The sequence below is a fragment of the Schistocerca americana genome, chromosome 6 (genome assembly GCF_021461395.2).
Source record: "Schistocerca americana isolate TAMUIC-IGC-003095 chromosome 6, iqSchAmer2.1, whole genome shotgun sequence".
NCBI classification, from domain to species: domain Eukaryota; kingdom Metazoa; phylum Arthropoda; class Insecta; order Orthoptera; family Acrididae; genus Schistocerca; species Schistocerca americana.
Genome location: NC_060124.1, coordinates 608,489,231 through 608,502,517, shown reverse-complemented (window position 1 = coordinate 608,502,517; position 13,287 = coordinate 608,489,231). Strand labels below are relative to the sequence as shown.

Genomic DNA, 13,287 nt, shown 5'->3' with positions numbered 1-13,287 from the left:
TTTTCCCTGGATAAAGGTGTCCGACAAGGCAGAACCAACAAGCACCTTGGAAACACTGTCTTTTAAAAATTCCTGAAGGAAGCAGGGCAGGTGGCCACAGAAGCCCCACGTTTAATGTGTATGAAGGATACTAGTTCTCCAGGAGGTGTCATACAACTTCTCCAAATCGAAGAACACTGCCACAGTTTGGGATTTCCGCAGAAAACCACGCATGACATGGGTGAACAAAGTAAGGAAACCGTCAACTGCAGAACGCCGTGCTCGAAATCCACAATGTGCATTAGTTAGTGAACTGCGCGACTCGAGCCACCATACCGGCTAGGCATGCATCATACATTCCATCATCTTGCAAACGCAGCTGGTGAGAGAGATGGGGCAGTAGATAGAAGGTAGGTTTTGTGTTTTTACCAGTCTTAGGTATGGATATGACTGTGGCTTCACACCAGAGACCGGGAAATGTGCCCTCTTCCCAGATGTGGTTGTACACACGTTAAGCAGAAAGTGCTTGCCCGCAAGAGAAAGGTGCTGCAATATCTGAATGTGGACAGCGACTGGCCCTGTGGCAACGGGTCGGCTTGAACTGAGAGCATGATCTAGCTCCCTTGTAGTAAAGGCAACATTGTAGCACTCACAACTCGGAGAAGAGAACGACATCGCCTGAGCCTCCTACGCTTGTTTCCGATGGAGGAGGGTAAGGTGATAGTGGGAAACAGCTCGGAACTACCACAAAATGGCGGCCCAAGGTGATGGAGATAGCAATAGGGCCCACGATGACAACCGTCTGCTACTGTCAGGCTGGAAAATAGCAAATGGGTGTTGGCCCCGGAGAGCAATCAGAGGTTGGCCCACATGACAAAGGAAGGGGTGGAATGTGAATGAAATCCCAAGATGATGGTTAAAAACGCGGAGAGCACGTCTCCGTGCACACAGGTAGGACTTGGGAAATGGTCACTCGAGCAGGCGTCAGAGAATGGGCCACTCACAATGATGGGCAAGCTGTGCAGTGCAGAAGGAGATGTCCAAATGGGAATACTGTATTTACTCGAATCTTCGCCGCACTTTTTTTCCTGTTTTTGTTATCCAAAAAACAGCCTGCGGCTTAGAATAGAGTGCAAAGTAACCGGAAGTTCGGGGGGTGCGGGTGGAAGACGAGCTTTATTTTTCTCCGCCCCGAGTTTCGACCACTCCATTTTCATACATTATCCAACGAAGTAAATAGATTCAGTATTGTTCATCTTCAAATGTAGCAGCACTTCAATGTACTACGAAAATCCGACTGGCAAGACTGATCGCGATTTTTGTCAGTATGGCCAACTCTACGTTCTGAATTGTTTCCCACCTGTGAGAAGAGATGATTGCTAGTAGGAACTTTTATGAATTGTGAATCACATGCAGTATTCTCTTCACCATAAGAATAATACGGATATAAACATTTTGCCATGTATTCTTTCGTGTTTGCTGCTATCTCATTTAAATCCGGTCTGCCTAATAAACTACGAAACTAGACTGAGACAACAGCGAACGCGGAAGAATATACATATCATGTTAATATTCGTATTATGCTTATCCCTAATAGTGATACAGTCAGAAATGAAGCACAGCAATTGACTAGGTTTTTAAATCTAAGATGACTGATTTCTGTGCAGAATGTAATGTACTAAAGAGGTATCTGCAAAGATTTTCAAACGGAGAAATATTTTCGCTAAACTCTCGTTCAGAACATCTATCATACACAGTCTATTATTTTGTTCTTGTTGGTCATTATCAAAGAAAGCAGCAGTGTAAATAACCACAAATAGCAGTTTCTTGCCATCATTATCAAAGAAAGCAGCAGTGTAAGTAACCACAAATAGCAGTCTCTTGCCATTGTTTCCCTTATGAGACAATTCCTCTTTTTTTTTTTTTAAATTGTAAGCCACGGTAGCGCACACAAAAGCCAGCCATGCCGCGAGCGGCGACGGGTTGTAAACACTCTTTATCAGTATGCGACAAACAATGCATGACACAGTACAATAATGTATTTTCAGCTTAGAGTGACGTAAACACCTATAACAAAGAGAACGGCGCTTATCAGAGCAATGAAAAATAAGCAATCGATTCAAACCAGACGAAGCACGTGAAAAAGGAAGGGTACCCGTATAAATATGGACGGAGCGCCTGACACATAACAATGGCTACCTGGTAAAGCTTAACTGTTAAGCTTACGACTCTAACCAAACTACTGTAGCTGCATTGTCATTCATTCAACCTAAATTGTGTCTCATATTACAATGGCCCAACTTTGTTTCGATTTGGAGGTGCGGCCTAAAACTTTTCTCTCCCCTTGAATTTCAAGTCTCAAATTATTTCAGGTGTGGCTTAGATTCGGGAATTTTTTTTTTCCTTGATTTCGAGTCTCATTTTTCAGGTGCTGCTTACATTCGAGTAAATACGGTATGTGTGTGAGGAGTCTGAAAGGAAAGTGGGTGCTCCAGTGTTAAGGCAGAAGAGGTTGAGTTGGTAAAGGAGGTCAGCTAAGAGAGCGCCTCTAAGACAGGTCCTGGGAGAACCCCAAAGGGGATGATGCACATTAAAGTCACCAAGTAGCAAAAATGGGGGAGGTAGCTACCCAATAAGCTAAAGGAAGTCTGCCCTGGTGAGATCAAATTACTGAGGGACATAAATGGTACAGAGGGGGAAAAGGTCAGGTGGCGAAGGAATGGGCAAACTGCAACAGCTTGAAGACGGGTAGTCAGGGAGATGGGTTGACTATGAATTCATCTCGTATGAGCATCATGACACCCCCATGAGACGGGATGCCGACCTCAGAGGGGAAAGTCAGAATGAACTGGGACGAAATGTGAAAGCTCAAAGTGTTCGTGAGTGCACAATTTTGTTCCTGGAGGCAGCATACAAGGGGACACTGTGATGCTAAAAGCAGTCATTAATCCTCTTTGTGGGACCGAAGGACACAGACATTTCATTCGAGGAGAGTCATGAGGAGGAAGAGATGTAAGGGGGTCACCTCAGCGGCAGCTGAGTGACAACCTCTGAAGAGGCGCTACTACAGAGCACAAAAGCAGGATGATCCTGCTCCATGGGGTCCACAGAAGCATCAGCTTGCTTGTGAGATCCGTCTGTGGAGTCCACCGCTGAGAAACGGTTAGTGGTCCACAGCGGTGATACGGAGGCCGGCTAGGCTAAGGTATCACTTGCTGACACCGTCGAAGAGGATCTTCGAGTCGGCGAAGGAGAAGACTGTTTGCCTTTGGTGGATTTCTCGAAGCCTTTCCAGTTAAAGGAAGACTCAGGTGTTGGTTGGCTGGAGGGCGTAATAAGCATTCACAAGGGTACTACTCCTGGCCTTTCCAGCCTACTGGTTGTGTAGCTAGTTGCTTTGCCCCTTGAGGCGAGAGTTTGATGGCTTGTTGGACAGCTGGACGGGGGGATGGCGATGCTACCTTGACACTGGCCGATTTCACAACATGAGAGTTGAATTTGATGCCGCATGTCTGCTTGACCATATACTTCATGAAGTGAGAGGTAACAAGAACAGAACTATAAGTGCCAGACGGGAGCACGCAGGGTTTGCGACTAGCCAATAACTTGCGAGGGACTAGGTAAGACACTTTTTCCTTTACCCGGATCTCTGACAGCCCACCCCTCAAGATATATGGGACAGAGCTGAGAGGAGGCGGCTGCATGGCCGCCACTGCAGTTGATACAGCGGGCAGAAGGATGCGGACAATCATCCTCATGAGCATCCCTACCACAGGTTACACATTTGGCTGGGTGTCGACAAGACATTCTAGTGTGGCTGAAACGATGACACTGGTAGCAGCCCACCGAGTTCGAAATGTACGGCTGGGGTGTGATAGTTTCACAGTCTGCTTTGATTTTGGATGGAAGCACCACTATCAAAGGTGAGAAAAAGAGTGTGGTTGTGCACTGAGAAGGAATCTACCTTTGTCATTACCCAGTGGATGGCAATGACACCCTGATCAGGGAGGTACGATTGGATTTCAGCCTCAGTTAGACCGTCAAGCAGCCTAGTGTAAATAACACTATGGGAAGAATTCGAGGTTCTACAGGCCTCGACACGAACAGGGCAGCCACAGAGAAGCAAGGCGGCAAGCAGTTGTTCTTAAGAATCAGAAGTAGTCTCCAAAAGCAAAGTGCCATTCCGTAAACGAGAGCAGGATTTCACAGGGCCAGCAATTGCATCAACACCTTTCCGAATAATAAACGGATTTACCGTGGCGAAGGACTGACAGTCTTCAGTACATGAGACCATGAGGAACCGTGGTGCAGCTGGAAGGGTCTTTGAATCATTAGCCTCACAACGTTCACGTTTCGTAGACGTTGATTGGGAAGATGATTAACTCATTGCGAGAAAATCTCCACGATTGCCAGCATCTCCGATGGCGCGCTCCTTTCAACCGGGGGTATCTTACACCTCACCAGTGTTTATGGAATACTGAGGTGATGGTTTGGTTGGGTTGATTTGGGGGAAGGAGACCAAACTGCAAGGTCATTGGTCTCATCGGATTAGGGAAGGATGGGGAAGGAAGTCAGCCGTGCCCTTTCAAAGAAACCATGCTGACACTTGCCTGAGGCAATTTAGGGCAGTCGACCTCCTGAATACGAGTGCAGTATGCTAACCACAGCGCCACCTTGCTCGGTGGTGACGGCTGTGTGTCATGAACTGGTGGTGGGACTCTGTTGTACCATTGCAATAATGTCGGCCCTTTCCTCAGCTGACAGATAAAAATTCTGATGTTACGTGTACACTGGGTTGTGTTCTTGATTCACTTGATGTTTGAAAAAGACTGGGAAATACCCTGGCACTGTGGGCTCACTGATCAGAGAAAAGTATATGGTATTCCGTCGCCCACACAGGCAGTGCCTTTACAGTACCCAATTTCAGTAAATACACACTTGTCTTCATACCTATTCATTGATGTATGTAGTATTCACCCAGCTCCAGTTCCTCAACAACATAAAATCAGACCCATGTTCATAGGACTTTTTCAGTTTATTTTCACTTTAGAATCACCTCACAAAATATGATATTCCTCCTGAACCAACCTGTACAGTAAAGGCGTTGAGTAGTCAGAAGAAACAGACAAGATTGAAATCACTGAGAAATTATCTACCAACGTTCTTCCTCACAGGTAACTTGCTATCAAACCAGTACACACAAATGCTGCAATGCTATGTCATATTTTTGCTTGGTATCAATCTGGACAAAAGAAACAGACTAATTGGTTTGCCATGGGCAAATGTTTCTGAACTGGCCTTTAATGGCTTTTACAGCATTGTTTAAGTTACGAACAAGAATAGAGCTAACACAAAATTTCTGATGACGCCATATACTGTAGCATTCTGAATGTAGTATCTCATAATGCTGATTGTCAGTGTCACCAAAAGGGACAAAGACCTAAATCAAAAGACAGCAACAATCTCCAAAACAAATTAGGCTCTGAGCACTATGGGGCTTAACATCTGAGGTTATCAGTCCCCTAGAACTTAGGACTACTTAAACCTAACTAACCTAAGGACATCACACACATCCATGCACAAGGCAGGATTGGAACCTGCGACCGCAGTGGTCGCGCGGTTCCAGACTGAAGCGCCTAGAACCGCTCAGCCACACTGGCCGGCCCAAAACAGATCAGGCCTCTTAATTTGTTACTAAACATTGAAGGGAAGAGATGCTTCTGGTTGATAAATAACAGATTAAGAACAATTAGGTGAACGAAGCAATCTCTATAAGATAGTAATCTTGAGGTAGCTAATGTACCTTAAAATTTCAAAAGATTTACTGAAAAATAAAATAGGAAAATATTTTGATAATTTTTAAAGCTTTTGTTCCTCGATTCTATTACAGTTCTATTATCTTACAAACAATTTTACCTTAAGCAAATCCAATCCATCGTCATCAATATTCTTCACATGGCTATTCAGGTTATACTGTACCCAGTTCGGAAAAGTTGGTTTATAGTCCGGTAACTGTGTAACACCTGGCCATATTTCTTCCGTTGGCGTTTTTAACACCCTGAAACATGTTTATGAAAGCTAATAGTGTGGTGGATAATTACTTTTAAAGATTAACTATGGCTAGATGCTTCATCTGTCTTGACTAAAACAGTTCTCAATATCAACTACTTTGTAGGATAGGCTTCCTTATACACTACAATGTATAATTCAAGTCATTTACAAATCCAAGGTATTTATTCGGGGGATTTATTTCCTCACACGCAGTTGTCAGATACTGGATTCAACTTTTCATACGCCAGTGCAATGAAGTACCAATGCAGATAAACTGATTCACAGTGAGTGTGTAACTTTGTAGGAAAGGCAGTAACTCACATGACAGCTGTGACTCATTCTACCATCATGCTGAACTGTCTATGACTATCGTGAGTTCAATATGATTGAAATTCAAAGATGAGATGCACAATCTGCGACATAGTGAAGTATTTCTAACTATAAAATCAACGAGTCACAGTTATTCATAATGGAAAAATACTCAAAGGAAGACTGGACATAATTTCAGAATTACATTAACAATTGTAAAGCAAATACTCAACAAACAAGGTCACTGAATCTGGGATATCTACTGGATTCTATACTGACTACATGACTCAACTAGCCTATTTCTGGTACCTGTTTATGTTCACTGGAAAAGAAGCGATACAGGAATAAAAGTTTAAGAAGGATAGATACGTATGTGTTCTATTGTTTGTTGCTGAGTTAAGAGAACCTAATTCCTGTGTATTGTGACGCCTTTCGAGGTTTAACAACAGTGTTCGGAGCATAAATAACTCACCTTATTGTTAACCTAAATGCTGGGAGTACAGTCAGTTTATAAAATGACATGCAAGCGGGACCTGTAGGTGGGAAATGGCCTTTCCCACAAGGGAAAACTGCTGTACAGGAACACCAAGAATCAGTTTCCCATTTAACAGTGCAGAGCAGCCTGTGATGGTTTGTGTAGATTCTGTTAGTGTGGAATGTAACATTAGTTATTAATTTCTGTATCCGCTATAGTGTTAACTCATTTAATGAAACACACACACCAAGAATGTACATCCCTGGCATCGCAACTAGATAAGAAGGTGCACTGAGGAAGGTTCGGTATAACTAGTCAAACAGACTGTAGAAGAGAGAAACTATACCTAGCAATGCTTGCATTGATGCAAAGCTAAAGTTCTGGAAAAGGCATTTCACTTTACTCCATAATGTCACTTAGTAAGCAAAATACAAGATTACCAATGTTGAATTCATTATGGGACTACTAAGAACTTGGAAAAGGCAATGTCACTGGAAACATGATCATGACAGACAGTGATGTATCACCCCCACATTTTTCAGTAAAGTAGGACAGCAACCACAAGTTCTTAGTAGACAATGATGATAGCTCTGTGTGATTATTCTGTTACACGAAATTAAGTAGTATCTGTAGAAAACTTGCAAAATCCCAGAGACTTGCTATCATCAGTGTTTTATGCAAAAAGTGAAAACCCAACGTTTTATGCTTGCATATAGGCAAAATGATTCTGGGCACCATATAACAAGTCATATACTATTGTGACTATTAATACGATACAAACCTGAATATTCTAAACAGTTGGTCAATTTCAGAGTCGCCTTGAAACAAAGGTTTTTTTGACGCCATTTCAGCAAATATGCAACCAATAGACCACATGTCTATTGGGCAAGAATACTTGTTTGCCCCAAGCAACACCTCAGGAGCTCTGTACCACAATGTTACTATCTGTAAACAATTTAAATCTATTACAAAAAACACTTCATACGTGCGGTACAGAAGCAGCAAAATATTAAATTAGAACTGACAAGACTACATTCGTCACTCGTAAGCTGATGATTAATAAAGAAATATTTGCAGGGTTATTACAAGTGCATGAACACACATGTGAATATCATCTTGAGGATTTAAAAAAATCATAGAAAGATGGAAATGTCCAAATTAACAGAAAAACATTGAAAGAAGTCCATGTCCATGTGTAACACTTTCCAGTCATGTAAACATTTTGTTATTCAAACCAAGTACGTTAATGACAAATTACAGTAAGTACGTGCACATTTTTACTGAAAATGGCCGTATCTACAGGTGTAGCCAAATAAATATTTCCGAAGTTGCAATACGATTTATCAAGTAAAGCAGTATTATGATATAATTAAGGTAGAACCACTTTGTAGTTTGAGGGAGAAGAAATTTCCCAAAAACATTTTCAATTTTCTGTGGTGTTACATATCACTTTGCTTACCAAACAATTAGCTGACAAATGATGATTGCCACAGTAAAAGTATTTACTAGTTACAAATTGAAAAGAAACTGTTTGAAGGTAGTTGTCATGGTTTGTGCAGGCAAACTGATACAGATGGATGCCATGCATCTTCAAGGTGGGATGATGATGGCAGTATTACTGCGCACTGTGGTGCCTGCTGCGTAAACACTTATTCTGTGCTGCGGTGATCTGGCTTGGGGAAACATTGGATGCAAAGGCGCATTGTGATAATGGTGCTAACATCCCAGAAAAAATATGAAGCTTAGTTATCAGTCAATTCATATAGAACTGCCTGTTACTATCAAATATCATGCAATGTCATATCAAAAGTATGAACCCCAATTGTACATGCAGTGTTACCTTGCCTTGCGCGCGCACGCACACCCCAATTGTAACAGAATGCTTAATACAAATGTTCAGAAAAAGTGCTTTCTATTTTTAAGTTATTGTTCTTGTTGTTGTCGTCGTCGTCTTCAGTCCTGAGACTGGTTTGATGCAGCTCTCCTTGCTACTCTATCCTGAGCAAGCTTCTTCATCTCCCAGTACCCACTGCACCCTACATCCTTCTGAATCTGCTCAGTGTATTCATCTCTTGGTCTACCTCTAAGATTTTTACCCTCCACCCTGCCCTCCAATACTAAATTAGTTATCCCCCGATGTCTCAGAACATGTCCTACCAACCGATCCCTTCTTCTAGTCAATTTGTGCCACAAACTCCTCTTCTCCCCAATTCTATTCAATACCTCCTCATTAGTTATGTGATCTACCCATCTAATCTTCAGCATTCTTCTGTAGCACCACATTTCGAAAGCTTCTATTCTCTTCTTGTCTAAACTATTTATTGTCCACGTTTCACTTCCATACATGGCTACACTCCATACAAACACTTTCAGAAACGACTTCCTGACACTTAAATCTATACTCGATGTTAACAAATTTCTCTTCTTCAGAAACGCTTTCCTTGCCATTGCCAGTCTACATTTGATATCCTCTCTACTTCGACCATCATCAGTTATTTTGCTCCCCAAATAGCAAAACTCCTTTACTACTTTAAGTGTCTCATTTCCTAATCTAATTCCCTCAGCATCACCCAACTTAATTCGACTACATTCCACTATCCTCGTTTTGCTTTTGTTGATGTTCATCTTATACCCTCCTTTCAAGACACTGTCCATTCCGTTGAACTGCTCTTCCAAGTCCTTTGCTGTCTTTGACAGAATTACAATGTCATCGGCGAACCTCAAAGTTTTTATTTCTTCTCCATGGATTTTAATACCTACTCTGAATTTTTCTTTTGCTTCCTTTACTGCTTGCTCAATATACAGATTGAATAACATCGGAGAGAGGCTACAACCCTGTCTCACTCCTTTCCAAACCACTGCTTCCCTTTCATGCCCCTCGACTCTCATAACTGCCATCTGGTTTCTCTACAAATTGTAAATAGCCTTTCGCTCCCTGTATTTTACCCCTCCCACCTTCGGAATTTGAAAGAGAGTATTCCAATCAACATTGTCAAAAGCTTTCTCTAAGTCTACAAATGCTAGAAACGTAGGTTTGCCTTTCCTTATCTTTCTTCTAAGGTAAGTCGTAGGGTCAGTATTGCCTCACGTGTTCCAACATTTCTATGGAATCCAAACTGATCTTTCCCAAGGTCGGCTTCTACCAGTTTTTTCATTCGTCTGTAAAGAATTTGCGTTAGTATTTTGCAGCTGTGACTTACTAAACTGATAGTTCGGTAATTTTCACACATATCAATCTGTTATTAAGTAGAACGTCGAAAATTTATGAAAGCTTCCAGATTCCAGCATCATACTGCCAGATGCCCACCATGATGTCACCGATTTTGAATGAGGGCGCCCCCCCAAGTGCCACTCAGCAAACCAATGCCACCTGACCTGATGACCATTGCTCAGAGACCCAGTGTCCCAAAACAGACAGGTATGTACAGGACATAACGGTTCAGGCATCATGTGTGCATTGCATGCTTAATCAGGGGGCGTACCACTATACAGGTATCTGACTACCCAACAAATGGCCTGGCTGCCAAGTTGGCTATATTTGGTGATCATCCCCATATGGCCAACATCTATGAAAAATATTTTGAAAAGAATGGTATCAAACCAAACTGTGAGGACAACATAAGTTATGTTGAATGGGTAGTATAAAATACTTTGAGAAAAGCCATAATTGACATCCTACGGCCATACTAGGCTGCTAACAGAAAATCTTTCACAGAGACAAAGTCTGAGGAAAGATTTAGTTAGAGCACAGGAAAGGAAGAAGTTGTGCAATGCCTTGGAGCCTCACGCAGACTCACAAACGAGATGAGTCCCTGGGGGCAATTTCAAAAGGAAACTTTGCTGCTAGGTTTTGTTTGTTGTTGCTTTATGGCACAAAACAGCTGAGATCATAAGCACCCGTGTTGTAACTTAAAATGGTCAATTACCAAATGAATTAGAAGTCTAATACTCAGAGCCTAATCGACTGGAGTAGGGAGTAGCTACGTACAACCACTTCTACTTTGAGGAGGTTGCTCGAAGGCTGAAAAATTTTTTCACCATATTACAAAATGCGATAAACAGCTCATGCTTCATCTGCTAAAATATCCAATAATTCAGATGACAAACATACATTAAAATACAAACGGTGATGAAATCGGCATAGGGTCAGAAAATGGCGCACTGTCAATGGTCGGTTACAGTAATCAAAGAGCGGTGCAGAGTCTCCGTTTAACAAATGATGATGACAAACAACAGTGCTCAGTATGCAGCATAGCTAAAAGTATCTCCTCATGACAGGGGGGAGTCATGCGAGCCATTGGGAGGGGTTTAATTTCCTGGTGTTTGTTCCCATACTGAGAAGACTAGTGGTTCACACCATAGGGGCAGAATGTTCCTATGTGTGGCAACACAGAGATCATCTAGAGGGACATAATAGCTAAAAGGCCTATGTAGTTTGACTATAGCCTTGGTGGTAGCAGCAGCAGCATTGGCAGCTTCATTTCAATGAAACTCCAACTTGATGTGGGACCCACATGAGCATCCCACTGGCTCCATCACCAGGAAGCAAGTGGGGGCATTTGGGGATTATTTATACTAAGGGGTGGTAGTGCACAGTACACAGAGATTCTAGAGGGCACTAAATGAATCTGAACATAACACACAGTTGAAAAGCCTGTGTCACTGGATGTGATGAGTGGCCCGATAAGGGGGCAGAAAGCTCGGCAGCAAAAATCTAGCAACGTTCTAGCAGCCAGAATCTAAGCCGTTTGTTGCCAATGACAAAGCCACATCCGACATCACAGCTGGGCTTAGAGCCATCAGTGTAGGCGGAGGTGCTGTCTCTAAGTTGTGCCCCAAGTTCATGAAACTTACAGGAACAGGTTGAATCTAGATTCATGTCCTTGGGAAGTGAACTAAGTCCAAGATGAACCTGGACCTCTGCATGAAGCCAATGCGGTGAACGGCCCTCAGTCATGGAAGGTAACTTAGGATTATGTTTTTCAAGCAGTAAATGAAGGCTAACTCCAAGAGGCAACAAATTAGTTGCACTTACCCTATATAGGCAGTCGAGGGATCATCAAAAAAGGACACACAGGATGCATGGTTGGGCATAAAGGACAGACAGCACGCATAGCCCATTTTTTACTGAACAAGGGACTGGTTTAAAAGAGGGGGGAAAGGACTGAACTATGAGGTCATCAGTCCCTTGTTCCTAATAAAACAATGCCACAAGTGTGAGAATAACACAGACGAGACATATAACACGAAACAGAAAGAAAGGAAAAACCACAAGAACGAAGGAAAGGCAACAAGCACTAAAAGGAACAAAAGAGGACAAGAAAACAACAGAGACTCTAGAAACAGAAGGAGTAAAACAAGAAAGCAGATTACAGGGGTGAGAATAAAAAGGAAAAGCCAGCCACTCTGCAAACACATTAAAACCTCCAGCCTAAAAACACTACGGTGGAGGACACAGAGGGACAAGGGACATGCGCTACAACTTACATCAAATGATAGAAACCACCCTCACAAATAAACTGTAAAACTAAATCAGCCAATAAGGCACTGTCAGATAAAATGAGTGGCAACGAGTCGGGTAACCCAAGATTTCGTTGCTGGGCAGTCAAAGTGGGACAGTGCACCAGAATATGGGCCACTGTCAACCGAGCGCCGCACACACTGACGCCGGTCTTCATGCCGCAAGAGGTAACCGTGGGTCACACAAGCGTGGCCAATGCAGAGCCAGCAGAGTGCAACCGATTCCCTGCGAGAGGCTCCCATGGAAGACTTCCACTCATTCGTAGTTTCCTGAATGACAAGCAGTTTGTCGTGTGTATTGTTATGCCATTCCATCTCCCAAAGTCGAAAAATCCTGCGGCGTAAGTCAGAACGCAGGTCAGGTTCAGAGATGCTCATCTCCAGAAGTGGTTTCCGCATAGCCCGTTTGGCCAGCCTGTCGGCAAGTTCGTTGCCCCGATAGCTTTTAGGCTGCTCAAGGAGTCAGTACACAGAATTCCTCAGGGCATAAACTGATATACTGAAGTGCACGAGATATGGCCACCAGCTCTGCAGTGAATACACTGCAGCCATCCGGCAAGGAATGGTGTTCAATATGGCCTCTGTGGACAAAGGCGAAGTCAACATTACCGTCATCCATTGTGCTGTCGGTGTAAACCATTTCAGAGCCCCGGAACACTTCAAGAATCGCAAGGAAGTGACAGCGGAGAGCCGCGGAAAGTCCAAGTGAAGCTTCGGCCTACAGCTACACCATGGAGGTGTATGTGAATGGACCTCAAGGAGAGGTGGTGAAGGGAAGGACTCCAGTTCAGATGGAAGTGATCGCACGCGAATCGCAATCGTTAGCCCTGACCTGGGCCGCCTATGCGGGAGGTGAACTGCCGTGGTTGGGAAAAGAAGACAGTAATTAGGATGTTCAGCACTATCCATGAAGTACCATTTAAAACACGTAGAATATTTAGAGATGGTACACT

The 13,287-nt window shown here is 43.1% G+C and overlaps 1 protein-coding gene across 1 annotated transcript in view; it reads right to left on the bottom strand.

Annotated features, from left to right (window-relative positions):
• The window catches only part of LOC124619282 (cyclin-dependent kinase 1-like), a 76,057-nt gene that overhangs the window by 20,438 nt on the left and 42,332 nt on the right, over nt 1–13,287 (bottom strand). The window contains exons 5-6 of the mRNA XM_047145551.1: nt 7,596–7,759; nt 5,896–6,037 (exon numbers count right to left, since the gene is read on the bottom strand). Of these exons, the coding sequence (XP_047001507.1) occupies nt 5,896–6,037; nt 7,596–7,759 (306 nt within the window). The remainder of the gene's footprint in view (nt 1–5,895; nt 6,038–7,595; nt 7,760–13,287) is intronic.